Source organism: Malus domestica, chromosome 06, assembly GCF_042453785.1.
Source record: "Malus domestica chromosome 06, GDT2T_hap1".
NCBI lineage: Eukaryota > Viridiplantae > Streptophyta > Magnoliopsida > Rosales > Rosaceae > Malus > Malus domestica.
Genome location: NC_091666.1, coordinates 911932 through 939751, shown reverse-complemented (window position 1 = coordinate 939751; position 27820 = coordinate 911932). Strand labels below are relative to the sequence as shown.

At 34.8% G+C, this 27820-nt stretch overlaps 3 protein-coding genes across 3 annotated transcripts in view; 2 read left to right on the top strand and 1 right to left on the bottom strand.

Annotated features, from left to right (window-relative positions):
• Nucleotides 1-27820, bottom strand: part of LOC103429549 (arabinosyltransferase XEG113) — a 64693-nt gene that overhangs the window by 21555 nt on the left and 15318 nt on the right. The gene's annotated exons all lie outside the window — the stretch shown is intronic.
• Nucleotides 17994-23014, top strand: LOC103445262 (catalase isozyme 1-like). Its single transcript, XM_029104354.2, has 8 exons — nucleotides 17994-18515; nucleotides 18689-18785; nucleotides 18887-19164; nucleotides 19339-20115; nucleotides 20302-20391; nucleotides 22474-22541; nucleotides 22621-22714; nucleotides 22816-23014. The coding sequence occupies exons 1-8, from the start codon at nucleotides 18501-18503 to the stop codon at nucleotides 22873-22875; spliced, it is 1479 nt and encodes a 492-aa protein (XP_028960187.1). The 5' UTR covers nucleotides 17994-18500; the 3' UTR covers nucleotides 22876-23014.
• On the top strand, nucleotides 23457-27520 carry LOC103412104 (catalase isozyme 1). Its single transcript, XM_008350702.3, has 8 exons — nucleotides 23457-23763; nucleotides 23947-24043; nucleotides 24717-24994; nucleotides 25371-26147; nucleotides 26331-26420; nucleotides 26653-26720; nucleotides 26803-26896; nucleotides 26998-27520. Exons 1-8 carry the CDS (start codon nucleotides 23749-23751, stop codon nucleotides 27055-27057), a joined length of 1479 nt encoding a protein of 492 aa, XP_008348924.3. The 5' UTR covers nucleotides 23457-23748; the 3' UTR covers nucleotides 27058-27520.

The following is a 27820-nucleotide window of genomic DNA, read 5'->3' as shown; positions in this document are numbered from 1 at the left end:
TAATCTCCATTTATATGGAATAATTTGTAGGTTATGAAGTAATTACCTAAGATGAGGATGGATGAGATAATTTGGAATTGGTTACCTTTTTTGGACACTCTTGGCTTGATTAAAGAATGATTGTCCACTGCTCACGTGTAGGACATCCGGTGTGTCTCAGGGGCAACTTTGTCATTTTTACCAAAAATCCACATGTCGCCTTGTGATTATTTTTGGCTCCACAACATTGATCATTTAGAAATCCATGATGACGTGTTCTTTAGATATTTTAATTGTGGGGGAGGTAACATGATGATGAATCGCTTAGACTTTCCAACGGTTAAAATCGTTCCAAAATGAACCATCTTATTCATGACTAGAGTAAAGTGTTATTATCTTTATTTGAAAAACCGAATGATACTTCCTGGTGGAGAAACGTGTTAGAGACCTTTATCAATCTTGGACTTTTCAAATATATTCTCATTTGAAATTGGTTAAATTCTGACAGCATTAGTGGAAGAAGTAAATCAACTTTTATGATTATCACAATTGTGCAAATGTATTACTATTTAATGCAGCAAAAGATTTATGTATACTTGAACACTTCCCACCTGTCCTATTCTGCCTCAATTGGAATTCACAGGTATTGTTTTGACGTTACTTGCGAAATATCAAGAAAGGGTTTGAATGGTCATAATCACTTCTTGTATATGAAGGGAGTTGAGAAATATCATCATACACCTTTGGAACGAGGTATCTTGTACATGTAGTGATGATGATGATGATGTTTCGATGTTTATAGATCAACTTGACAAGTCAACCCATTTTTTTTCATTGGTCCAGAGGGACTACATTTTTTATCACTATGTATTATTTTTGAATTAAGCAAATTGTCTAGAGGATTGCTTGGACATTGACATTTAGTTGTGAACATTAAATTCTCAATCACCCAACAAACACTCTACTAAACGAATCTTAATCGTTGGTGATTGAATGTTCGAAAAGCTACCGTTGTAGCGAGATGTTATACATTAATTTCAATTACCTTGTATTTAAAATTTGATGGACTTATTTGACCCTCAAATTCTCGAGTATTATGTTAGCCTTCTTGACATAATTTTCGCTAAATTCGAGAGAAATTCAATAGGAATCTGCTCATTATGGTGTTATGAATTGCATTGTTGAGTTATATGGTGTGTATGTTGTAATAAATAGTTTTTTTTTTAAGTTGGTTGTAACTACGGTTACAGTTTTTGGTTTCGAGTATGGCATTGTTAAGAAGTACTGTGAAAATTTTATCCATAGCACATGACTGAAAATTTTATCCATAGTTGAATGATCGAGATTATGATATTTGTTGATGTTACTCGTAAGGGTAGTGCATGAACACGATCAAGACTTGGATCAGATGATTTATACGTATTTTCCCATTGGGGGCATTAGACCCGGCAGTTTCTTACACGACACGGTGACACAATACGAAAATAACGGGTTTTGGGTCACCACGATAACTAATCGGGTCATTATCGGGTGACCCATAAAGAAACCATTATACACGCGGGTAACACGTGGGTAACCTGTTTTGACCTGTTAAGAAAAATAAATTATAATTTTAAAGTTTAATTACTAAAAAATTTATTATAAAATACAATAGCCATATTGTATATATTGGTATATTCTATATTAAATATATATTTTTGTATTATTATTCTATATAAGTTAAAAAAAATTAAGTTTTATTCATTTATTTATTTTTATTATGAGAGTTTCTTATTATCATTAATAGGATAAATTTTATAACATGTTGTTGTCCAAAATTAAAATCAACTAGTATAGTATTAGTATAGGCAATAAGACATCCCTACATGTATGAAAATGTGAAAGAATATATAAACACTCGTGATTCATCATTCCTCCATGAGTAGACAATGGTTACACTTACATTATCGTTTAGATTTTTAAAACCCTCCAACCGTAATGAATAGTGTTTTTTATTTAAGTGTAAAAGTAATAAAATTAATAATAATTATTGTAGAAGTGTAAGAAATGTAAAAAAAAAAAATATATATATATATATATATACAATCACTCGTAATGACAAGCTTTACAACTTTCATGAAGGGGTCAACTTCGAAATCCGACACTATAATCCATAAACCTTAAATTTGTATATAACCGTCGATTGTCGCTTAGGCTTTATTCTTTATATTGAATTTCATTTTTTAAATATTCTTTTTTGAAAACATGATCTTCTAGGAGATGTAGGAAGATGAACGGTGCGGATATTTGATATCATATCCTGATATTTACGGTTAATTGAAATATGAGTCGATGTTATATATTTTGTAGAGACTTTATAAACACCAAGCAATATTTTCACTAACGGCAAAACTCTGAACATAATACCAACGATCTGAACCATTCATCTTCTTGTATCCTCTAATAGATCATGTTTTCAAAAAACAAAATTTGAAAAAACAAAATTTGGTGAGAAAAATGAAGCATAAATGTAAACAACAATCGACGGTTAAATTTTGATCTATGATTTATATGATTATAGTGGCACATTTCAAAGTTAAGCCCTTTACGAAAGTTGTAAAGCTTGTCATTACGAGCGTTTATATACTTTTCTATATTTTTCACACTTCTACATTAATTAAAAAACTATTAAAGAATTTACTTAAACAATAACTATAGGATAAATGAGAAGAGAGTGCTAATGTAGAAAGCCTCATTGAAAATATCATCAATATAACTCTTGAAGATAATATATCAAGCCAAAGTTCCAATACCGTTTCCCATGGTGATTGATGAAAATGAAAAGTTTGATTGTAAGAAAATGTGCAAGGTTCCAAACCTTGAAACATAACTCCCTTAATTTTGCAAATCTTTTGAACATTTGATATTTTGTAATGTTCTAATGTTTTTATTTTTGTTTTTATTATGCTCTTATTTTGGGTATGTAAATATGTAATACTTGAAAGACAAATGCGTTTTTATGTTTTGACTGTGATAATATGGTATGTATATACTTATTTAGTATTATGTTTTTCATTTGATTATTTATTGGTTTAAAATATATTTTCCTTAACGGGTAACGGGTCGGGTCATATTACCTTTTAATATTATCGGGTCGGGTCATTTTACCTGTTTATTTTAACGGGTGTTACACGACATGACCCGTTAAGATATCAGGTATGACACGAAAACGACACGAACACGGAAAACACGACACGAATGCCAGGTCTAGGGGGCATGATGGTAATATTGCACCCTCAAGAATCTGTTACTTACTTATCGGGACAATAGTGAGTTGTTGGTATTACGGGCTGCTGATCGTAATATTGAAAACTTAAGTGTTGAATTTGTTGAACAAGTAGACATCTAGGTCTGTCTACGTTTAGTTATTTAATTATTGTTTGGGCTTGACCCAAAGATAGCACACACTCATCTTTGAGGCGCGTGACGCATATGGGTGTGTAGGTGAAGTTTTCTATTTTTGGTGTTGTTTTCAGTACAACTATTTTAACTTCACTTTATTATATACGTGCTTCGACATTACGTTGTTATACATCTATTTTTCTACCTTATGTTTTATAAAGGATTGTATATTTTAGTATCGTACTATAGGAGAAGGAAAGTTTGAGTTTGGAGGCATGAAAGAGGAATTAATGCACTCTGATCGCGACGGAATGACATTCTCTGTTATGCAACCGCTCTACCTTGATTTCCTCCTTCCATATATGTATATATATACTTTTTCCTATCTTCTGAAGTACATTATGTTTAGCTAATGATTTCAAAATTCGGGGACGAAATTTTTTTAAGGTGGATAGATTGTGACAACCCGTCCCTAGTTCTACGATTTTATAAATTTTAAAAGAATGAATTTACGAAAATGCCTTAAAGGTGAAGGTTTTGGCTTTCATTGACCAACGTGTAGAGAAACGTATGACTTATTCACTTAGTGCATTTGTGTAGTACTCGTTGGTACGAACGCATAGGCGAAAGCTGTTTGCGAGTCCGGATTATATCGGTATAGTTACAGACATTTGAAATTGGTTATTTAAAGTTTAGTTATAAATTAATTCAAACTCCCACCATGTGGGAGTGGTAACCAATCAATTTTAAGAGAGGAAAAGGAGAACCAATCAGGAAGGGAGAAGGGAAAAATAAATAAATAAATAAATAAAAAGAGAAGAAACCTTCCCGTCGGGCAGTGCACCCGCACACCCAAACCAGTCAAAATCCGGCCAATTTCTACCATTTTGTTTTGTGGAACACCATATCCACCACCTGCAACATCTTCCCCAATCTTTCTTCTTCCATATTCGCTCAAGATTGAAGAGTTTTGGGCCCAAAAACGCGAAGAACATCACCAGAGCACCGAAGGTGTTCGACGGTGATTCCTCTGATCCGACGAGTTTCACCACCCACCACCACCCTTAATCAACTCCTCTTGGACCCAGGAACAAGACCCAAGGAGCTGTAGGGGTGTTGGAACATCGAGGATGTCGAATCGAAGAATACCCATCTTAGGGTTTCCGACGAGTTTGAGTGAAATTGGAGCCTTTCCCGGCTAAATTGGACTTAGCCACATATATAAAACTTGTTCTACTCATTCAGATCTTCATTTCTGTAAAATTTGGTAATTTTTAGAAATAGTTGGATTTTCCAGCGAGTCGGGGCGGCCGATCGCCACCTATTGCGGCGCGTGGCCAAGGGGCCGTCAATGTCATTCTTAGGCTAAATTAGATGCCTTGAGTTCATTCTTGGTAACTGTATGACTTATGTTGATGGTTGGAACCTAAATTCTCTAGGTCACGTTATTTGGTAAAAGTATGAATCGACGATCCGACCGTTGGATCATCACCAAACTTTAATACATTATAGGACGTAATATTTGAGGACCATAGAAACTTATGGATTGGGAATCCGACTTACGGATCTTCCTGAATTGGATTTGTAAGTTCATAAAATAAAATGTTGACTGCCACTTGGTTTTGGCAATTGGCGGAGATCCGACCGTTGGATCATAATGAAATATTAGGACGTGGTTCTAGGAACATAATGTGAATCTTTAGAAGTAACGGATCGGAAATCCGTGATGCAAATCTTCAGGAGTGAATTATGTAGGGATGTGTTTTTTCTGTAAATTATGTATTCTATAGGTAAAAACTCTGAGACATGATTTGATAATTGTTCTAGGCGACATTGGTTTGTGATGTCTCGATATGCGTGCTAGGGAATTGTAGTGCGGACCTCAGGTGAGTGGGTCTTTTCCTTTTTATCATGTATATTATATATATATGATTGATAATTCCACAAATGTTTTTAAATTGATTTATGCATATTACCTACGTATAATTACTGTGAATGCTTTGAAGTACTAGTGTGAACTACGAATGGATTGACCCCTGTTTAGGGTACGTAGGCAATCTAACGAAACGTTAGATGCAACCATACAATAAATGAGACTAAATAATTGAGACAATAGCCTTGTTTGGGGAATTGAGCAATGTGAAGGAGATTGGTGGAAAATGTGAGATTTAACCTCATGATTTGGTGGTTAAATGTTGTTCATAAATCCATGTGTGAAAAATCAGGAAATTGAAGTAAGGAAACGTAAGTAACGATAGTTAATTAAATTAGTGTCTAATTGGGCTTATCATGGATAATTATTCCCTAAAATAAATAGTTCGGGAGTAAGGCGTTACAGCTTATGCATTTTATACCATATTATATATATATATGTGTGTGTGTGTGTGTGTGTGTGTGTGTATAATTGAAAATGCTATGACATGGTTGAGTATTAGATTTCATCATGGTATATCCATATGTATATTAGTTGCACATAATTATTGTGAACACTTTGAAGTGCAAAGGTGAACGTAGGAGACCCAGGTAAGTTCAGGTGAGTTTATGGTATTAGTTGAAATGATGAAGTTATGGCATGACTACATGTATGTTTTAGGCAACTCCGACCTTATCGTACAGGTTGCAATGATAGACAACTCTGACACTCGTACAGGTTGTCCATGAGTCGTACATGTTATAATAAATGCAGTTAGAGCTCAAAAACCTGCACCCCGGTGTTAGTGCTCTTGCATGTGGCCAGGGCACAGTCCTTCACATGATGTTCACCTCCTGCACCTTACGCTCACCTTGGATCCAAAGTAGGTGCACAGTCCTGTCGTACAAACCACTATAGGTGGTTCCGACTCGTAGGTGACCCGCCATTATTCGCACAGTCTTCACGTGATCGTAGCACTTGAGCGTACTTATTTACACCCAGTCCTGTCGTACAGACCACTAGAGGTGGTTTCGACTCGTGTGCAGGATATATAATGAGCTATGGGTTCAGCCGTACAGGCCATAAGAGGTGGATCCAGCTGACATATTACTTGGATACATGATGAGCCATAGGTTCAGCCATACAGGCCACAAGAGGTGGATCCGGCTGACATATTACTTGGATATGTGATGAGTTATGGGTTCAGTCGTACAGGCCACAAGAGGTGGATCTAGCTGACATATTACTTGGTTATGTGATAAGCTATGGGTTTAGCCGTACAAGCCACAAGAGGTGGATCCGACTGACATATTACTTGGATATGTGATGAGCTATTGGTTCAGCCATACAAGCCACAAGAGGTGGATCCGGCTGACATATTACTTGGATATTGGTTGAGCTATAGGTTCAGTCTTACAGGCCGCAATAGGTGGATCCGGCTGACATATTACTTTTCATGGATTTATTTCACCTAGTTTACTTATTTCATTATGTTGAGATTTTGGGCATGGCATACGTGTGGATTTTGCTATTTCGAGTATGGTTTCAATATAGATATGTATTCTATTTTCTAGGAAATTATTCAGGCTTTACGGTGAGGGATTATTACTTTTGATAAGTGAAATGGTTTTGTAAAACTTTGTTTTTTCCCACTCACACTTTCTGTGTTGCGCCGCTCCAGGTTTTAATTGCTGAATGTTTGTATCGACGAGGATTCTTGGCAAATCTCAGGATAGATGGCTACTTCTAAGGGTATAATCCTTATCCACTCTACTATACTTACTTATGCTCTAACGTCACGTGTGAAGTGGATTCATTCCCGCTCACCAACGCACTCTGGTATTTAGGCACTCTTAGGTTCAAATTTATTCATATTTTTCCACATCGTCACACTTTATGGCTTCTTCACTTTCCAGGTGTCGGCCAACACAGCTCGATTCGGAGTCCTTGTGGACATTCCGGGTCGGGATGTGTCATCTATGTAGGTTACTATATTTTTTAAATTAAAAATTGAAATTTATAGTTGTTTGTATTAATGAGATTTTAAATGAAAAACCCCATAATTTGTGGATTAAAATTATTACAATATAAATTATACTCTCCAATATATTGTGTGTGTGTGTGTGTGTGTGTAAACATGGGTACATTCATTAAAATTAACAAAAAAATTATTGTACCAAAATATGGGTACATTCTTCAAAACCACACAAAAAAATAATAGATATTAGGCTTAATACTATTAGTAAATTTCTTTGATTAAATTGACATGGATACATTCTCAAATCAAGAAAAAGAATGTACCCATATAAGTTTAAAAATGAATTAGAAAAAAATTGAATAGATTTTATATAAAAAAAGGTACATTTTACTACAACAAATTGATATATTTAAGAATGGGTATATTTTAAGATTAAAATTAAAAAATTACATGAATGGGTACATATAAGATTAAAAAATTGGAAACCTTTTTATAAAAAATTAAGGGGTACAAACTTATTCTATTTTTTTTTTATTTTGGAAATGTGTTGAATTGAAAATTATTTAGGAGTTTAATAAAGGTGTGAGTATTAAAATCCTAAATCAATTATTAATTTTTATTTTAAAAATTATGTAACTGACATGTAAATTCATTATTGTATTAATCCTAGGGACCTTGATCAAAATCTGAAAACTAATAAGGTTTCAATCAAATAACATTAGTAACTAAGGATCAAATACTAATTTTCCTATATATATGTACACACACATGATGTTGCGTGAGAGATTGGCTGCATTCCCTTATTTCTTGTATTGAAGAAGTATGGCTGCAGTGACGTGTCTTTTCAATTGAAGAAGCATGGCTGCAGTTCCATGTCTCTTGGATTGAAGAAGTACAACTAAGGGATATGTCTCTTACTATGAAATCAGAAAGTTATGACTTCTTGTAGTTTCATGTCACTAGCAATGGGATTGCATCTTTTTAGAAAATGAAAGGATGCAGCAGGGTGCGAGTTTGATTAAAAGATGCATCCATTCGGTGGTAATAATGCAGGAAAGAGCATGACTTTTTATATGCACACTTTAATCCATCTTCAAAGGGTTCCATAGTATCTATATAGCCTATGTCGGCTACATATTTGGATATACAATTCTTCAAACAATATTTTCTTATCATCTTTCTCTCCATCAAAATCATACAGTTTCATTTTAGAATATTTTAAGGGAATTTCAGTTCTTGCTAAACTAAAATTCTAAACTTTGTTGTATCCTGGAAGTTATTTGTTTTAGACCTGTTAGCTAACTCATATTAGAATGGGGGCAAATATCACTTTAAGGAAAACGTATTAACGTGCTTCAAAGTTATTTTTCTGTCTAATTCTCAACACTACCTCATGTAAGAGTTTTATAGTTTCAACACTACCTCATGTGTGGCTGGTCTGAGCCAAACAGATGGATTAACTTATATATTGGATGACACAGAGCATGTATAGCCAAATTGGGCCCGAAATGTAGATAAATTGTCCCACTCACACACCTTGTCAGAGTTACAATGCAACAAAAAACCAGTGGATTATTAGAGGAGAAGCCCGTGATTTATATAAAGAGATACAAGACTTATCTGATTTGAGATTTCTATATTCTCATAGAACTTAGAAGACATATCTATGTATGTACTTATGATTATCAGTCATGATCCCACTATATTGTTAGACATGCAGGTCCTTACAAGGTTTACACATTTGAACGAGAAAATAATAACTAAGCCTTGCCAGTGATATTTTATGAAGCATGCACAATGGAACATGTATTAATAAGCCCCCAATTTCCATATATGATAAATTGATGATGATGATTGTATCAACCCTTATGTTGATGGTGAATTGTAATTTCACCCAGGTACATCTAAACAAACTAAACTCAAACTCAAACTCATTTAATGATCCGAAACTAAATTCATTCACACATATATCACCAGAACATTTCAGTCCAAAAAATAGACTAAAATAAAAGAGAAAGAGTAGATATATAATTTTTCTTACCAGGGTGCGATTCAACAAAGAAGCAATTGCAAGAGCCGTTCTTATTTGTTTTATCTGAACAAAATCATTTAGAATAAAAATTATAAGATGTAACACTAAGATACGCTCCCATACAATGTAAAAAGTTTATGGAAGCAGGTTAGTACATACATACTTGGTGATTAATAAGAGTAAAATGTGATTTAACATTGTGCTCCCCATCTAGCAACAAGCTCTTAGGAATAGATGGCTTAAATGACAAAAAACCTCCTGTGTAAATTTGCGAAGTCCTTGTCAAGAAAGATGTTAAGCGTCAATTGTATAAATATAGTCATCAGTAAGAACAAATGTGCAGCAGTAGCGTATCCGTGTATTCAAGTGATCAACTTTTCACTTTTAAATCAAACTTTTTTATTGGTGACGAGGTTAGAAGTTCTGAAGGACAAAGAGATTAGCTAAGAGCATCATTAGGAGAAAGTACTAAACTTTTGTTAAATGAGCAAGTGAACTGTATCAAAAAAATTGCAGTAGCCACTCAGTTTAACTTGTCGAAATTTTAAAAGACTTTGAATATTTTAATATTAACAAACTCAATCTCCTTGTTTCATAATAAAACTAAAAACTCCACTAGTTTTACTATTTTTTTAATATTTAACAGGTGAAAGTTGTTTCCTAAATTTCAAAAATGATAGCTCCTTTGCTATAATTAAATAGTCTTTTACAATATTTATTAGAGATAAATTTTTTTAATTTAATTTTTTTTTTAACAAATGATATTATCAATGTTAAAAGAGAGAATGTGTGCTTAGCCTCATAATAAGCTAGTAATAATGTGGTTCGATTCCCCTTTAGCGAGAATCAAGCCTAAGACCTCTTATTACAAGTGAAGAGGAATACCACTAGACAGTAATACTATGTGGTTAAATTTAACTTTTCAAAATAGCATAAATTTTTCAATATGTCGAGAACACGGTTCAATCTACTAATGTCATAATATTATTAATTGACATAAAATTTATCTCATAATATAATGATACTTAGTGTACAGAACAATGTTTCTGGCCCATTAAAAATCTCTTCTAAGAGTTTTGATTGTTTAATAAAAAGTAAATTGTAACAATGGTCCCTCAACTTTAGTTAAATTGGAGCAATGATCCATCAACTAAAAATTCATTGTTATTGGTCCATTAACTCATCAAAACGTGTAGTTATGATCATTTTCGTCAACTTCGTCAAAATTTTGTCAAAATCAATTATGTTTGAATGACCATAGTTACAATTGGATTAAAGTTAAATGATTATTTCTTCAATTAAGTTAAAATTGATGAACCATTTCTTTAGTTGAATTAAAATTGAGGAACCTTTGTTAATAAATTTTTAGTTGAGAGACTATAGCCACAAGTTTTGATAAGTTCAAGGACCAATAATAATAAATTTTTAGTTAAAGGATCATTACTTTAATTAAATTAAAACTGAGCGACAATTTCTATAATTTACTATTTTATATAAATCTTCAAGAGATGCCTCTAATAAACCACCAAAACAGGGTGTTCTAACTTCTAATTCAAGTTTTCAAAAGCATATCCCAAGAATCGGGTGGGAGCACACGCTTCAAGGTGTTTGTAGTATACGTGGCGTCGTAGGAGTGGACAATGTCACCCGGGACCAGTGGTTGTGGATAGATGTAGGATAAGGAAGGTTGAATGCTTGACGTTCTCAATTATTCACATTGATTTTTTCCACCTCGCTCTCTGTCTTTTTGCGATCACCATACAAAATATCAGCGACGTTTCGCAATATATCGCATTCCTGCACGCTAATATTGGTTCTTGTCGTTTGAATTATTTTTCACTTGTACCCAATTATTAATATTATTAATATAATTATATGTTAGGTGGACTTATATTTTTATATATTTTTATATTTGAAATTGATAAAGTATGAAAAGGAGATAGCAAGTCACAATTACGCCATGAATTATTGGCGTGCCATGGCTATGAAAGAGAGAGACAGAATATCTGGTGCTGAGAATGGATGCAGCACCTGTTCAGTAATCGATGCAGCGCGTCGGCTTTTCTTCGAGCTTTCAAGGAACCGTCTGCAGCCAAGCTTTGGAGTGAAGGAAAGGAATGCTCCGCGGGTTCATGGAGGTGCAAGAAGAGGGAGAGAGAGTCTGATTTGGAAGGAAGAGAGGAAGAAAGCAGAGCAGCATGGAGGTGCAAGAATTCGACGGTGGGACCGTGGGAGAGAGAGAGGCTGAGAGGTCAGAACAAAGCGGAGGGTTGTATAGAGAGAGAGAGTACGAGAGAGATGAGACAGAGAGAGAGAGAGAGACAGAGTTGTCTTTCTGCACTCAGCACACGGTATCTGTAAACCACTCAGCACACGGTTTTTGTAAAGCAAGCACCCATGTGCTTGATTGATCAATTTTTGTCACCCTCACTTTAATTATTTTAATAATATAATAATAATCCATTACACATTCTATACATACATACATACGTACAGACATACATACATATATCGCATTCCTGCACGCTAATATTTCTTTCATCTATGACATCTTTTTTTTATCTTTTAACTTTGTTATCTTTCTCCACTTTTATCATGAAGATAAATGTGGGGCCTTATTTGTCTACTTTGAGAGAATGGTCAAAATTTATCAATTGCCTATTATATTGGAGCTAGTTTTTGCCTATGTGACTCATTAAAATGAATTCTCTTCCTTACACGATTAGAGATATTCTAAGACTAAAAGCATATTCAATGGACTTTTTAATGAGCTTTTAACTAGATTTAGAGAAAATGTAAAAATTTAATCTCCAATCACACTTCACGCTAAGAGCTTGTTAAGCGAAGATAAAATCGAGTTCCCACTCTGATTTGTCATTTAAGCGAAGACAAACTCAAATTTCTTCTTCTCATACGTGGGTACAAAATTTGTGAAATTCGGTTGATTTTCTTTGATGAGACAATACTCTAATTTTTTTTAAATTATTATTATTATTATTAAGAGGAGTGGAAGAGTTGAAAACTATTACAACAATGAGTTTTAAACCCATAACTCATGAATGAAAAGCCAAAACCATGTTCGCTTGAATGTTGAACTACATGCAAAACAATACTATAACTGAGAGAAGGTAAAAATGATATTGTACATGCAAAGATGAAAAGCATTCAAAACACATATGTATCGTTAGCTGTGAAGTTCATATCGAGAAACTGACGCTGGCTCGTCTACTGCAATATGTCACTCATGGCGTTTTCTCCAACAAGAGCAACAAGTAGGGTTTTACTCTTACCTGTGCATTATCTCAATTCAATTCATTACTGCTCCAAAATTGTCCAGACTACATATACCTTTGTTTTCACATTTTTGGTGTCCTTTCTACGGCAGAAGAGGTTGTAATGCTTTGCTTCAGTTTTGATTAGGTTTGATGTTTAGACAAACAATTTTTTAAATAATGATAAACTAGAAATCTCACCAGCAGAGAGACTTATATGTCAAGTGGTTAATAGCGTTTATCCTTGTTTTGAGGTCTTTTATTCAAATCTCATTCTCCAGTATCGCTTGTATGAAAAAAAGAAACGTCACACATGCTATACATGTGAGAATGACAGTTACTACACGAGAAATCGAGAGTTTAAATTGGACAATAGTAGTTTAATTGTAGTCCATCTCTACTAATTAATAAACATTCATTGTCAACTAAAACCTTATGAAATTATCAGTTTAACCCCCTAATTAAAACATAATATGAATAAGAAATATGGGATAGAAATGTAATTTCACACAACTAAATTTTGCTTCTTTTTTTTTCAAAGCCTCACCTACATGTAATCATAACACATCTCCAAAAAAAAAAAAAAAGACTTCACACTCCCACATTCTCTATCACTCTCTTCCTCTCTCCTTCTATTTTAAAAACAAAAATAAAAAAATTTCTCACACATTTTGTGAGTGCCCATACACTAGTGGTCCGATAAAAAGAAGAAAAGTCTAAATGAGCTTTACGGAGAGAAGCAAGAGCCATGAAAGTGATTTGTTTTTTTGTGGCTGTTTGATGTGGCAAAATTGGAGTGGGCCAGAGAGGTACAGGCTTTTGTGGCTAATCTCACTTCACGGCCCATTCCAACCTTATCACCATATTGGTAGTATTTGGCAACTTTCACACACTACTTTGGCTTATTATATTAACACTCCATAAATTATTGAATAAACCATACATACTTAATACACCTCCACATTTTCTTTTTCAATGAATAATTATCTTTGGAAACTTTAACGAAAAGCTCCCGGTACTGTTCACTTTAACGAAAAACCATATTTTTACACACTAAAGTCAAACCTGTTACAATTCACGTTACTCTTTATTTTGTCCTTATCGTTAAAACTCAAAGTTTTCAAGCCATTTTCATTTGTTTTCCTTATTTTCTATACACCCCACATTTCTCAAATCTTATTTTAATTTGGACAAAAAATGCCGATTGGAATTTTGACAAAAGATGCCGCCTAGGATTTAAAGCATATGTGGACTGTTTTCAATTCCACCATTAAAGCTCATGTCGTCTGTTTTTACTATTTGATGGTAATTTTAGATGTTTAATTCTTCATGTAATCTCTGTGATCCTTAAAAAATGAATATGAACATAGAAACTTGAATAACGCATCAAATGCAAGATTAAATAATTATCGATGTCGTCAAAATCACTAAAACAATAAAAAATATGAAGTCTTACCTCATTTGAAGCTTCCGAAAAATTGATTTTGTGTTTCATTCGTCAAAAATAATTTTTCTCAATCAACATGTTTGTAGTTTCATTAGTTAGGGTTTTGTTCAACAATGCAGCGTCGAAGGGATTTTGGATAGTTGAAGAAGATCAATAATCTGTTAAAAACGAATTGAGGTGTATTTAGAATTTTTTTTTTTAACCTAATAAGGTCAAATTTGCCATTGTATATAAATCATTTAATATTAAATTTTAATGTGGGGTGCATTCAATATTTTGTAAGGTGCTAATATAGAAAGCCCACTACTTTTCTAATATTATTTTTTGGGAGTTTTTTAGGTTATAGTGTTGGCCCCATTTAGTTTTTGTGTTGTCAGTTTGCCAATTTGGTTATCGTGTTTATTTTTAATTTATTTTGTAATAATCAATTTTGTTTAAGTTTTATAGAATTATGAATGGATACTGTCTTAGATTAGTTAACGAAGGTTAATACGAGGATTAAATTAGTCAAATTAAAAACACATAAATTAAATTAATTTTTATTAAGATAATATAATATATTACTAGTGGTCATTGTAACATCCCACATCGCCCAGGGGAGTGGATCCTCTAAGAGCACATTCAGCGTTGGCTGGAGCTCGGGGGACATGCTAGCAAATATGGCCCGGGGACTCCAGCGTGTGGGAGCCCAAAGGACAGGGCATGCCTGAGCATCAGGCCTGTCACGAGCTCGAAGGCTATCTGACGCAAGGCTGACATCGCCAGGCATCATCCCTTTTTTTTATTTTTTCTATCAGGCGTGTGCACTGGGGCCGGCGGCGCAGTTTCAAATTGTTACCGTTGGGAAGCCAGATGGCTTCCCATGGTCCATTGGATCTCAACGGCAAGAAAATGTGGACCGTCAAATTTGCAATGGTAAAAAAAATTAAAAAAATCTTATTTAATATCAACCGTTGGATCTGAGATCAACGGTTGATATTATTCTTCTTTATAAATAAATAAAAAAAGAAAAAATAGTTTTAAAATTCAAAAATGTTACCGTTGTGCCACGTGACACAATCTGGAGTGTTGGAATTCAATTTTTTTTTTTAAATCCAACAGCAGAGATTAATTAGTTGAATAACAAATTTTAAAAAATGAATAAAAATCCGAAAACAAAATTTTTTTTACTTTTCTATAAATACATTCTCATTATCATCTACCTTGCACGACAATTTTATATTTTCTCAACTACTTTCAACCACATTCTTATCTTTCTCTCAAAGTTTCAATCCAATTTTTTTCAACAAAATGACTACTGATGCAGGTACGAATTAGATGCTTATTGAAGATGTTGCGTTGTGTACTAGCTGGGTTGAAGTTACTCATAGTTCGCTTAATGAGATGTAGTTGCGATAAATGTGGAATCTTATTTATACCAATTATCTTGAGAAAATGGGTGGGAAAAGAACCAAAGAATCGATGTCCAGTCATTGGAAATTACTTAGCCAATCGTTTAGTACGTGGAGAGACGCATTGGCACAAGCTAGTACTAATCTTCAAAGTGGGGAAAATTACGCAGATTAGGTAACAATATATTATTTATTTGTTTGTACTATACCCAAATTTACATTATAATTATTTGTTTGTATTATTTATTTGTTACCTACTTTCATTATAATTATTTGTTTGCATTATTTATTTGTTACCTACTTTCATTATAATTATTTCGTATCCCGCATTGTGTAGCAACTTCAAGCACAAGTTTGATATGGTGCCAAAACCAAAAGTAAAAATAAATCATTCAACTGGTGGGAATGTTGGAATATTGTCAAAGATTGTCCTAAATTCAAAGTTATACACGTTGGTCCAGAAGTTTTCATGAACAACACCCCTCTACACTCTACACCCGATCATGCCTCGCATGTTCATGAAGATGAAGCAGAAGAAGTGTCTAAAGCGCCCCCCTGAACAAGCTTCGGGATCAACCCGTTATCCAATTAGGCCTCAAGGTAAGAAGACTTCAAATAGAAAAGGGAGTGCTTCCAAGAATGATGGAAATCTATCCTAAAAAATTGTGACACATGGCGCGACGTGATTGGTTAATAATCTTATCGAAAATCCATCACCAATAATTGTATTTTTGAAAAATGACACATGGCACAACAAGTACGATTAAGAATCTTATCGGAAATCCATCACCAATAATTATCTTTTTGGATTTTATGACATGTGGCGCGCGATTAAAAATCTTATCCGAAATTACAAATAAAATTATTTTGTATTATTTTATAACTTTTCGGATAATGATACGTGGCGCAACGAGAACGATTAAAAATTTTATCGGAAATCCATCACCGATAATTGTCTTTTCGGATTTTATGACACGTGGTGCAATGAAAACGATTAAAAATCTTATCCGAAATTACAAATAAAATTATTTTATAAATAAAAAAAATACTAATATTTTATTGCCTATTGACAGGGCTATTGAAGTGCAACGGTAGAGATGCAAAATGCAGTTACTGTTCACTAGGTGGATAACATAGTGTATTGCCTATATATATATATATATATATATATATATTCTCATCTCTATCTAGCACGAGGCCTTTTGGGAGCTCACTGGTTTCGGGTTCCATCAGAACTCTAAAGTTAAGCGAGTTCACGCGAGAGCAATCCCAGGATGGGTGACCCACCGGGAAGTTCTCGTGTGAGTTCCCATAAACAAAACCGTGAGGGCGTGGTAGGGGCCAAAAGCGGACAATATCGTACTACGGTGGAGTTGAACCCAGGATGTGGTGGGGGCCTGGGCCAGGATGTGACAGTCATTATGTTATGTTACACAATGAGTTAGTTAAGAAAATTTAGTTTTAACTCATCATCTACGAAAGTCGAAACTAATACTCCTTCTTTATAATTAACAAAAGTATCAATAAATTGTAGTACAAAGTGATATTGTTTATTTTTGTAAAAACTAGCTAAGAGCATCTTTAAGAGAAAGCACTAAATTTTTGTTAAACGAGCAAGTGAACTGTATCAAAAAAAATTACAGTAGCTACTCAGCTTAACTTTTTATGCCGAAATTTTAACAGACTTTGAATATTTTAATATTAACAAACCCAATCTACTTGTTTCGTAAAAAAAACAAAAAACTCCACTAGTTTTATTTATTTTTTAATATTTAACAAGTGAATATTGCTTCCTAAATTCCAAAAATGATTGCTCCTTTGCTATAATTAAATAGTCTTTTACAACATTTATTAGAGATAATTTTTTTTTTTAACAAACGATATTATCAATATTAGAAGAGAGAAGATGGGCTTAGCCTCATATAACGAGAATTGAGCTTAAGACCTCTCACTTACAAGTGATGAGGAATACCACTAGACAGTAATACTATGTCGCTAAATTTAACCTTTTAAAATAGTATAAACATTTCAGTATGTCGAGAACACGGTTCAATCTACTAGTGTCATAATATTATTAATTGACAGAAAATATCTCATAATATAATGATACTTGGTGTACAGAACCATGTTTCTGACCCATTAAAAATCCATTCTAAGAGTTTTGATTGTTTAATATAGAGTAAATTGTAGGAATAGTCCCTCAACTAAAAATCCATTGTCATTGGTCCCTCAACTCATCAAAATGTTTAGTTATGGTCATTTTCGTCAGAATTTTGTCAAAATGAATTATGTTTGAAGGACTATAGCTACAATTAGGTTAAAGTTAAGAGACTATTTCTCCAATTGGGTTAAAGTTGAGGGACTATTTCTTCGGTTTGATTAAAATTGAGGGACCTTTGGTAATGAATTTTTAGTTGATGGACTATAACTGCACGTTTTGATATGTTGATGGACCATTGCTACAATTTACTCTTTTATTGAGGAACCTTTGGTAATGAATTTTTAATTAAGGGATCATTACTCTAATTAGGTTAAAATTGAGATACTATTGCTACAATTTACTCTTTTATATAAATCTTCAAGAGATGCCTCTAATAAACCACCAAAATATTCTAATTCAAGTCTTCAAAGCATATCCGAGAATCGGATTAGTCTTTATGTAATTTCAAAGAGTACACGTTTCAAAGTGTTTATAGTATACGTGGCGTCGTTGTAGGAGCGGACAGTGTCACCCGGCATCAGTGGTTGTGCACTCCGGTCACAATTAAAAATTTCTAAATAGGATAAAGAACGGTGAATGCTTGTCGTTCTCAATTATTCACATTGAATTCTTCCACCTCGCTCTCTGTCAATAATCATTCCGACTTGTGACTACAAATTGTAGAGAAGAGAAGACATGTAGTGACCTTCCAGCTGTTTGTGTGGATAAAGATAACGTGGGGCCGAGAGCTGGAAATGGTAATTTCACACAAAAGTGGGAGCACCATTATAAATTTGCCTGCATTTCAGCCTTCGATTGCCCATCTGAGCTAGTGGCTTACTCCCTTCCTCTGCTCACCTCTTACCTTCTCCATCAAGCTCTCTCTCTCTCTAACCTGACCTTCCTCCATGGATCCTTACAAGGCACTACTCTAATCTTAATCTGAATCTTTCTGGGGTTTTTCTCTTTTGCTTGTCTATGCTCTTACTTTGAATTTTTTTTTTTATAAGTTTGATTTTCTTGTTTATTATCTCGGCCACCAAAGAGAGCCCTCTCTCATGGATTTGGGTTTGTTTGTTTTTGTGTGTTGTTGCAGTACCGCCCTTCAAGTGCTTTCAATTCCCCGTTCTGGACCACCAATGCCGGTGCTCCAGTTTCGAACAACAACTCTTCTCTCACTGTAGGACCCAGAGGTGATTTAACTCTTCTCTGACTTTTGCATGTGATCGGGATGGTTGGTTATGTCGAGTTGAGTAGATGCAGTTAAGAATTTAATTCTTTGTCTATTTGTCAGGTCCGGTTCTGCTTGAGGACTACCATCTGGTGGAGAAACTCGCCAACTTTGATAGAGAACGGATCCCAGAGCGTGTTGTCCATGCTAGGGGAGCCAGTGCAAAAGGTTTCTTTGAGGTCACTCATGATATTTCTCACCTTTCATGTGCTGACTTCCTTCGAGCCCCTGGAGTTCAGACACCTGTCATTGTGCGTTTCTCCACTGTTATCCATGAGCGTGGCAGCCCTGAAACCATAAGGGATCCTCGTGGTTTTGCAGTGAAGTTTTACACCAGAGAGGTGAGGTCTCAATGGCTTATTCATGTTTTATAACCTCTGGATAATGACACGTCGATGATCATATTATATTCAACAACATATTTATAGTAAAAAATACACAGTGGTATCTCTAGTCACAGGCAGCTCCAGTGACAAATACTCTACTCATGTTGTCACCTTGTTCTTCTTAAACAGGGTAATTGGGACTTGGTGGGAAACAATTTCCCCGTCTTTTTTGTCCGTGATGCAATGAAATTCCCGGACGTGATCCATGCTTTCAAACCGAACCCTAAGTCCCACATCCAAGAATATTGGAGGGTCCTTGACTTCTTATCTCACCATCCAGAAAGCCTGCTCACGTTCGCCTTCCTATTCGATGACGTGGGAGTTCCACAAGATTACAGGCACATGGAAGGCTTTGGTGTACACGCCTATACTCTTATCAGCAAGGCCGGGAAGGTACACTACGTGAAATTTCATTGGAAGCCCACTTGTGGAGTCAAGTGTTTGTTGGAGGACGAGGCTATTAAGGTTGGAGGAGCTAATCACAGCCACGCTACCAAGGATCTCTATGACTCAATTGAAGCTGGCAACTACCCGGAGTGGAAACTTTTTATTCAGATAATGGATCCTGATCATGAAGACAGATTTGACTTTGACCCACTTGATGATACTAAGACCTGGCCCGAAGATCTTCTTCCCCTGCAGCCTGTTGGCCGTTTGGTACTGAATAAGAACATTGATAACTTCTTTGCAGAGAATGAACAACTTGCTTTCAACCCTGCCCTTGTTGTCCCTGGTATCTATTATTCAAATGATAAGATGCTCCAAACTCGACTCTTCGCCTATTCTGATACTCAGAGGCACCGTCTTGGCCCCAACTATCTGCAGCTCCCAGTTAATGCTCCCAAGTGTGCTCATCACAACAATCACTATGACGGATCTATGAATTTCATGCACAGAGATGAGGAGGTACTTTTGCTCTTTTCATTTTCTTTTCCAAGTGCAATACCACTTTCCCCCTCAATTGCTGACGCTTATTGAATGCCTTTTACCCTTTTTACACTTGTGTTGCTCAAGATTCGGACGTCTACTTAAATTTTCACTTGTTTGTTCATCAAAGTTTTCTCTGCTCAGATGCCCTACCGTTTTTTGTAGATTGACTACTTCCCATCAAGGTTTGATCCTGTTCGCCATGCTGAGACCTTCCCAATTCCTTCTAATATTTTCACTGGAAAGCGTGAGAAGGTCAGTTTGTATCAATGTAGAATAATTCATTTAAATTTCCTTAGTTTTCCCATGTTCTTGTTTTCTGTGTTTTTCTTATGAATATTTTTTTATTGAAATCTTGTTGGTTTTTAATTTTTGATTGAGGTCTCTGAAATTTGATAATTTATTTACTATATTTTTTAAATTAAAAATTAGAAATTTTAGTTGTTTATATAAATGAGATTTTAAATAAAAAAACCATAATTTGTGGGATTAAAAATATTAAAATATAAATATACTATTGTGTGTGCATATATATATATATATATATATATATATATATATATAAATATGGGTACATTCAACAAAATTAAACAAAAAAATTATTGTATCAAAACATAGGTACATTCTTCAAAATCACAAAAAAAAAAAAAAGATATTAGACTTAATAACATTAGTAAATTTCTTCGATGAAACTTGACATGGATACATTTTAAAATTAAAGAAAAAAGAATGTACCCATATAAGTTTAAAAATGGATTTAAAACATTGAATGGATTATATATAAAAAAAAAGGTATGTTTTACATATAACAAATTGGTATATTTAAGAATGAGTATATTTTAAGATTAAAAAGTTTTACATGAATGGGTACATATAATTAGCATGGATACATTTAGCAAAATAAAAAGTATAAATAAAAAAAATATATGGGTACAAATACAAATAAACTTTAAAAAATATGGGCACAAAAAGAAATTAATATATGGGTACAAACTAAAACTAAAAATATATGATAAAAAATTTAGTCATAAATATATAAATATACTAATCGTAACATTTTATACATTAAATGAATATATTTAGAAATAAAAAATATTTTATTATAGAAATAATTAATGATGTTATTAATACCCAAGGACATAAAAAATTAAAAAGAAATAGGATTTTAATCAATGAAAGATGAGAACCTAATTTTTCCGGGAGACTTTGGATGCGGTCCTTAACTATGAATATTCTTTGATTGAAACATTGTTGGTTTTTAATTTTTGATTGACGTTCTTGAAATCAATGTGATAATTTATTTCTATGTATGTTACTATATTTTTTAAATTAAAAATTAAAAAGTTTAGTTTATATAAATGAGATTTTAAATTAAAAAAACTATAATTTGTGGGATTAAAAATATTAAAATATAAATATACTATTGTGTGTGCATATATATATATATATATATATATATATATATATATATATATATATATATAAACATGGGTACATTCAACAAAATTAACCAAAAAAATTATTGTATCAAAATATGGGTACATTCTTCAAAATCACAAAAAAAAAGATATTATACTTAATAACATTAGTAAATTGCTTTGATTAAACTTGACATGGATACATTTTAAAATCAAAGAAAAAGAATGTACCCATATAAGTTTAAAAATGGATTTAAAACATTGAATGGATTATATATAAAAAAAATGGTACATTTTACATATAACAAATTGGTATATTTAAGAATGAGTACATTTTAAGATTAAAAAGTTTTACATGAATGGGTACATATAATTAGCATGGGTACATTTAGCAAAATAAAAAGTATAAATAAAAAAATATGGGTACAAATACAAATAAACTTTAAAAAATATGGGCACAAAAAGAAATTAATATATGGGTACAAATTAAAACTGAAAAGAAAATTGGTACAAATTAAAAAAGAATTACAAATTAAAAAGGGTACAAACTAAAACTAAAAATATATGATAAAAAATTTAGTCATAAATATAAATATACTAATTGTAACATTTTTAACATTAAATGAATATATTTAGAAATAAAAAATATTTTAGTATTGAAATAATTAATGATGTTATTAATATCCAATGACTTGATAAAAAATTAAAAATAAATAGGATTTTAATCAATGAAATAGTAAAATAAAGGATTTCTCCTTTTCTTTTTTTACTTAAAACTTGAAAGCACTTGGAATGTAAAAAGTTAGATACATGCATGAATGCTTGTTGCATTTCTGAATCCTGTTGGTGTGCTGCACATCATGATTCATATTGCAACTTTGCGTTTAATTTGTGTATGGTGGTTTCGTTGGAAATGCAGTGCGTCATTGAGAAGGAGAACAACTTCAAGCAACCTGGAGAGAGATACAGATCTTGGGCACCCGACAGGTAGCTGCCAACCCTATGATGTCTCTATGTGGTAAAATGTATTTAAACGTCATGTTCATAATCTAAATGTTCATTGCAGGCAAGAGCGATTCCTCCACCGATGGGTTGATGTCCTATCCGAACCTCGTGTCACCCATGAAATTCGCAGCATTTGGATCTCATACTGGTCTCAGGTGAGTGCATACTTGCAAAGTATTCGCATTTGTGAATTGGTAATAGTTGGATGTGATTTCGTACGGGAATATGATGTGTGCTGGTGGTAATTGAAATGCAGGCTGACCGATCCTTTGGTCAAAAACTGGCGTCTCGTCTTAACGTGAGGCCGAGCATTTGAGGGCGATGCCAATGCAAGATGTTTGAGTATCGTGATACTGTCATACTAAATTTCGCATGTAAGTGACACGTAGCCTCAATGTAATAAGTCCGAATCGTTCGTACTATGCAACTCCAATGTAATCCCTGTTTGGTGCCAATTATCTCCTGTTAATGGATGTGATCTGGTTGCTGTTCGGGGTTGGCGGTGTTGTCTGAGGCGGCGATGCTCGGTGATGGATGACGTTTCCGGTGGCTGGCTTGGATCTCTGTCGGTGGAGGAGATTTGAGCAGAAGCTTCTCGGTTGGTTGTTCTGTGTTTTTTTTGGGCTTCATTGTTGTGGGGCCTCTTTCTTGTTTTCTGTTGGTTTCGGCCATTTTTAGTTGTGTATAATTGTAAGTTTGGTTTTTAATTTACTTGTAATTTTGGACTTGTTTAATAAAAGTTGAGGGAGTTTCGACGTAGTTTTACTACAGTCAAACTCTTCCCAAAAAAAAAAATGTAACTAGTGCCGGTTGCAGCAGGCACCGATTTTCACTGTTTCTATGCGAGATGTTGTGTAGTCATACTTTTATAGCCATGCGGATGCGTACGTAGTTTATAGGCAAAGATATGTAGTGACGATAAATTGGCAAAGATACGTAGTGACCTTCCAGCTGTGTGTGTGGATAAAGATAACGTGAGGCCGAGATCGGAAAATGGAAATTTCACACAAAGGCGTGAGCCAAGCCCACGACCCAACCCAAAGCCGAAAGTCAGCGTTTATAAATCCACCAAATTTGCTTACATTTCAGCCTTCGATTGCCCCATCTGAGTGAGTGAGTGGCTTACCCCCTTCCTCTGCTCACCTCTTACCTTCTCCATCAAGCTCTCTCTCTAACCCGACCTTCCTCCATGGATCCTTACAGGGTAACACGCTAATCTTAATCTTAATCTTTCTGGGGTTTTTTCTTTTTTACTTGTTTATGCTCTTAATTTGATTGATTTAAGTTTGATTTTCTTGTTGAATTACTTTTCTTGTTTATTTTCTCGGCCACCAAACAAAGCCCTCTCTAATGGATTTGGGTTGGTTTGTTTTCGTGTGTGTTGCAGCACCGCCCTTCAAGTGCTTTCAATTCCCCGTTCTGGACCACCAATTCCGGTGCTCCAGTTTGGAACAACAACTCTTCTCTCACTGTTGGACCGAGAGGTGATTTAATTCTTAATCCACTTTTGATTTATCTATTTGTTTATTTGCTTTTGACGGATTTTCAATTGCAAATTTTCTTCAAGTTTTACCTTTTTGTGGTTTTTTAGTTGCACATCGCTTTTCGAGCACCTTGTGAATAATCATAATCATGTTTTGATGCTGTAATCTGTGTATGCATCGATATTCTGTCCATGTTATTGTGAACTACAAGATGACTTTTTGGATGTTTGTATCACTACCAAGTTGAAGATGATTGCTATTTTGAAACTCTTGTTGTTTTTCTGATATATATGCATATATATATATATATTTATATATATTTACTTATTTATATAGTTTGTTTTTGAAGTTAGAACTTTCCCTATTCGGCATTTATGTTTAAATTTCTCAACTATAGTTCCCAGTCTGTTGGTTTTCAATGAATTCCTGCCGGTCCCTTTTTTTCATTGCCTCTCAGGTTGTCAAGATGGATTTTTTGATCGTCTGGTTGCCTGAAACTAAATAAAAGTTACTATCTTTGCAAGTGAGAGCAGTCATCTATATTTGACATACTTTATAAAATGTATAACCGCTAGTTTCATTCTTATCACATCTTTTGCATGTAATCGGGATGGTTGATTATGTCGAGTTGAGTAGATGCAGTTAAGAATTTAATTCTTTGTCTACTTGTCAGGTCCAATTCTGCTCGAGGACTACCATCTGGTGGAGAAACTCGCCAATTTTGATAGAGAACGGATCCCAGAGCGTGTTGTCCATGCTAGGGGAGCCAGTGCAAAAGGTTTCTTTGAGGTCACCCATGATATTTCTCACCTTACATGTGCTGACTTCCTTCGAGCCCCTGGAGTTCAGACACCTGTCATTGTGCGTTTCTCCACTGTTATCCATGAGCGTGGCAGCCCTGAAACCCTGAGGGATCCTCGTGGTTTTGCGGTGAAGTTTTACACCAGAGAGGTGAGGTTTCAATGGCTTATTGATCTTTTATGACCTCTGGATAATGATAGTTGAGTTTCGACACGTCTCTGATCATAATTATATTCAACAGCATATTTGTAGTTAAAAATATGCGGTGGTATCTCTAGTCACAGCTCCAGTGACAAGTACTTTAGTCATATTTAACTAAACCCAGTAGTGTTGTGACTTCCATGAAATATGGCATTCATCCTTTTATTTTATTTTTTAAATATTGTTTTGATTCTACAGATTGTTGATTTCTTTGTAACATTATTATTAACTAACTCTTGGAAATCATTTGGTCCTAATGTTTTTGCTTGTTTATACATGCATTCCTTTCTTTACCCATGCTCGTGACTTTATTTTTCTTAAACAGGGTAATTTTGATTTGGTGGGAAACAATTTCCCCGTCTTTTTTGTCCGCGATGGAATGAAATTCCCGGACATGGTCCATGCTCTCAAACCAAACCCTAAGTCCCACATCCAAGAGAATTGGAGGATCCTTGACTTCTTCTCCCACCATCCAGAAAGCCTCCACATGTTCACCTTCCTGTTGGATGACCTGGGAGTTCCACAAGATTACAGGCACATGGAAGGGTCTGGTGTTAACACCTATACTCTTATCAGTAAGGCCGGGAAGGCACACTACGTGAAATTTCATTGGAAACCCACTTGTGGAGTCAAGTGTTTGTTGGAGGATGAGGCTATTAAGGTTGGAGGAGCTAATCACAGCCACGCTACCAAGGATCTCTATGACTCCATTGCAGCTGGCAACTACCCGGAGTGGAAACTTTTTATTCAGACAATTGATCCTGATCAAGAAGACAGATTTGACTTTGACCCACTTGATGTTACTAAGACCTGGCCTGAAGATATTCTTCCCCTGCAGCCGGTTGGCCGTTTGGTGCTGAATAAGAACATTGATAACTTCTTTGCAGAGAATGAACAACTTGCTTTCTGCCCTGCCATTGTTGTCCCTGGTGTCTACTATTCAGATGATAAGTTGCTCCAAACTCGAATCTTCTCCTATTCTGATACTCAGAGGCACCGTCTTGGCCCGAACTATTTGCAGCTCCCAGTTAATGCTCCCAAGTGTTCTCATCACAACAATCACCATGAAGGATTTATGAATTTCATGCATAGGGATGAGGAGGTACTTTTGCTTTTTAGAATTTCCTTTCCAAGTATAATACCACTTTTTCCCTCAATTGTTGAGGCTTATTGAATGCCTTTGTGCCTTTTTACACTTGCATTGACCAAGATTCAGACATGTACTTCAATTTTTGCTTTTTGTTCATCGAAGTTTTCTCTGCTTAGATGCCATACTGTTCTGTAGGTTAATTACTTCCCATCAAGGTATGATCCTGCTCGCCATGCTGAGACCTTCCCAATTCCTTCTAATATCTGCACTGGAAAGCGTGAGAAGGTCAGTTTGTATCACTGTAAAAGAATTCATTTTAATTTCCCTTAGTTTTCCCATGTTCTTGTTTTCTGTGTTTTTCTATTTATGTGAAACTTGAAGGCACTTGGAATGTAAAAAGTTAGAGCCATGCACGAATGCTTGTTGCATGTCTGAATCCTTTTGGAGTACTGCACATCATGATTCATGTAGCAACTTTGCGTTTAATTTGTGTGTGGTGGTTTGGTTGGATATGCAGTGCGTCATTGAGAAGGAGAACAACTTCAAGCAACCTGGAGAGAGATACAGATCTTGGGCACCCGACAGGTAGCTGCCAACCCTATGATGTCTCTTTGTGGAAAATATATGTATTTAAACGTCATTTTCATAATCTAAATGTTCATTGCAGGCAAGAGCGATTCCTCCACCGATGGGTTGATGTCCTATCCGAACCTCGTGTCACCCATGAAATTCGCAGCATTTGGATCTCATACTGGTCTCAGGTGAGTGCATACTTGCAAAGTATTCGCATTTGTGAATTGGTAATAGTTGGATGTGATTTCGTACGGGAATATGACGTGTGCTGGTGGTAATTGAAATGCAGGCTGACCGATCCTTTGGTCAAAAACTGGCGTCTCGTCTTAACGTGAGGCCGAGCATTTGAGGGCGATGCCAATGCAAGATGTTTGAGTTTCGATAAGACATAGTGAAAGGAAAATGTGGGAGGAGAGAAATCAAATGCTAAATTGGTTTATCCTCGTATCGTGATACTGTCATACTAAATTTCGCATGTAAGTGACATGTAACCTCAATGTAATAAGTCCGAATTGTTCGTACTATGCAACTCCAATGTAATCCCTGTTTGGTGCCAATTATCTCCTGTTAATGGCTGTGATCTGGTTGCTGTTCGGGGTTGGCGGTGTTGTCTGAGGCGGCGATGCTCGGTGGTGGATGACGTTTCCGGTGGCTGGCTTGGATCTCTGTCGGTGGAGGAGATTTCAGTAGAAGCTTCTCGGTTGGTTGTTCTGTGTTTTTTTGGGCTTCAGTGTTGTGGGGCCCCTTTCTTGTTTTCTGTTGGTTTCGGCCCTTTTTTGTTGTGTATAATTGTAAGTTTGGTTTTTGGTTTACTTGTAATTTTGAACTTGTTTAATAAAAAAGGAAAACTAATGAAAAGGGCTTAAGGACAAAATAAAGGGTAAAGTGAATAGTACCAGGATTGACTTTTTAGTGTAAAAATGTGGTTTTTCGTTAAAGTGAACAGTACCGAGAGCTTTTCGTTAAAGTTTCCTAATAAAAATTGAGGGAGTTTTGACGTAGTTTTGCTACAGTCAAAACTTTTTCCGAAAATAGAAGAATAAAAAATAAAAAAGTGCCGGTTGCAGGCAGCGAATTTTCACTGTTTCTATGCGAGACGTTGGGTAGTCATG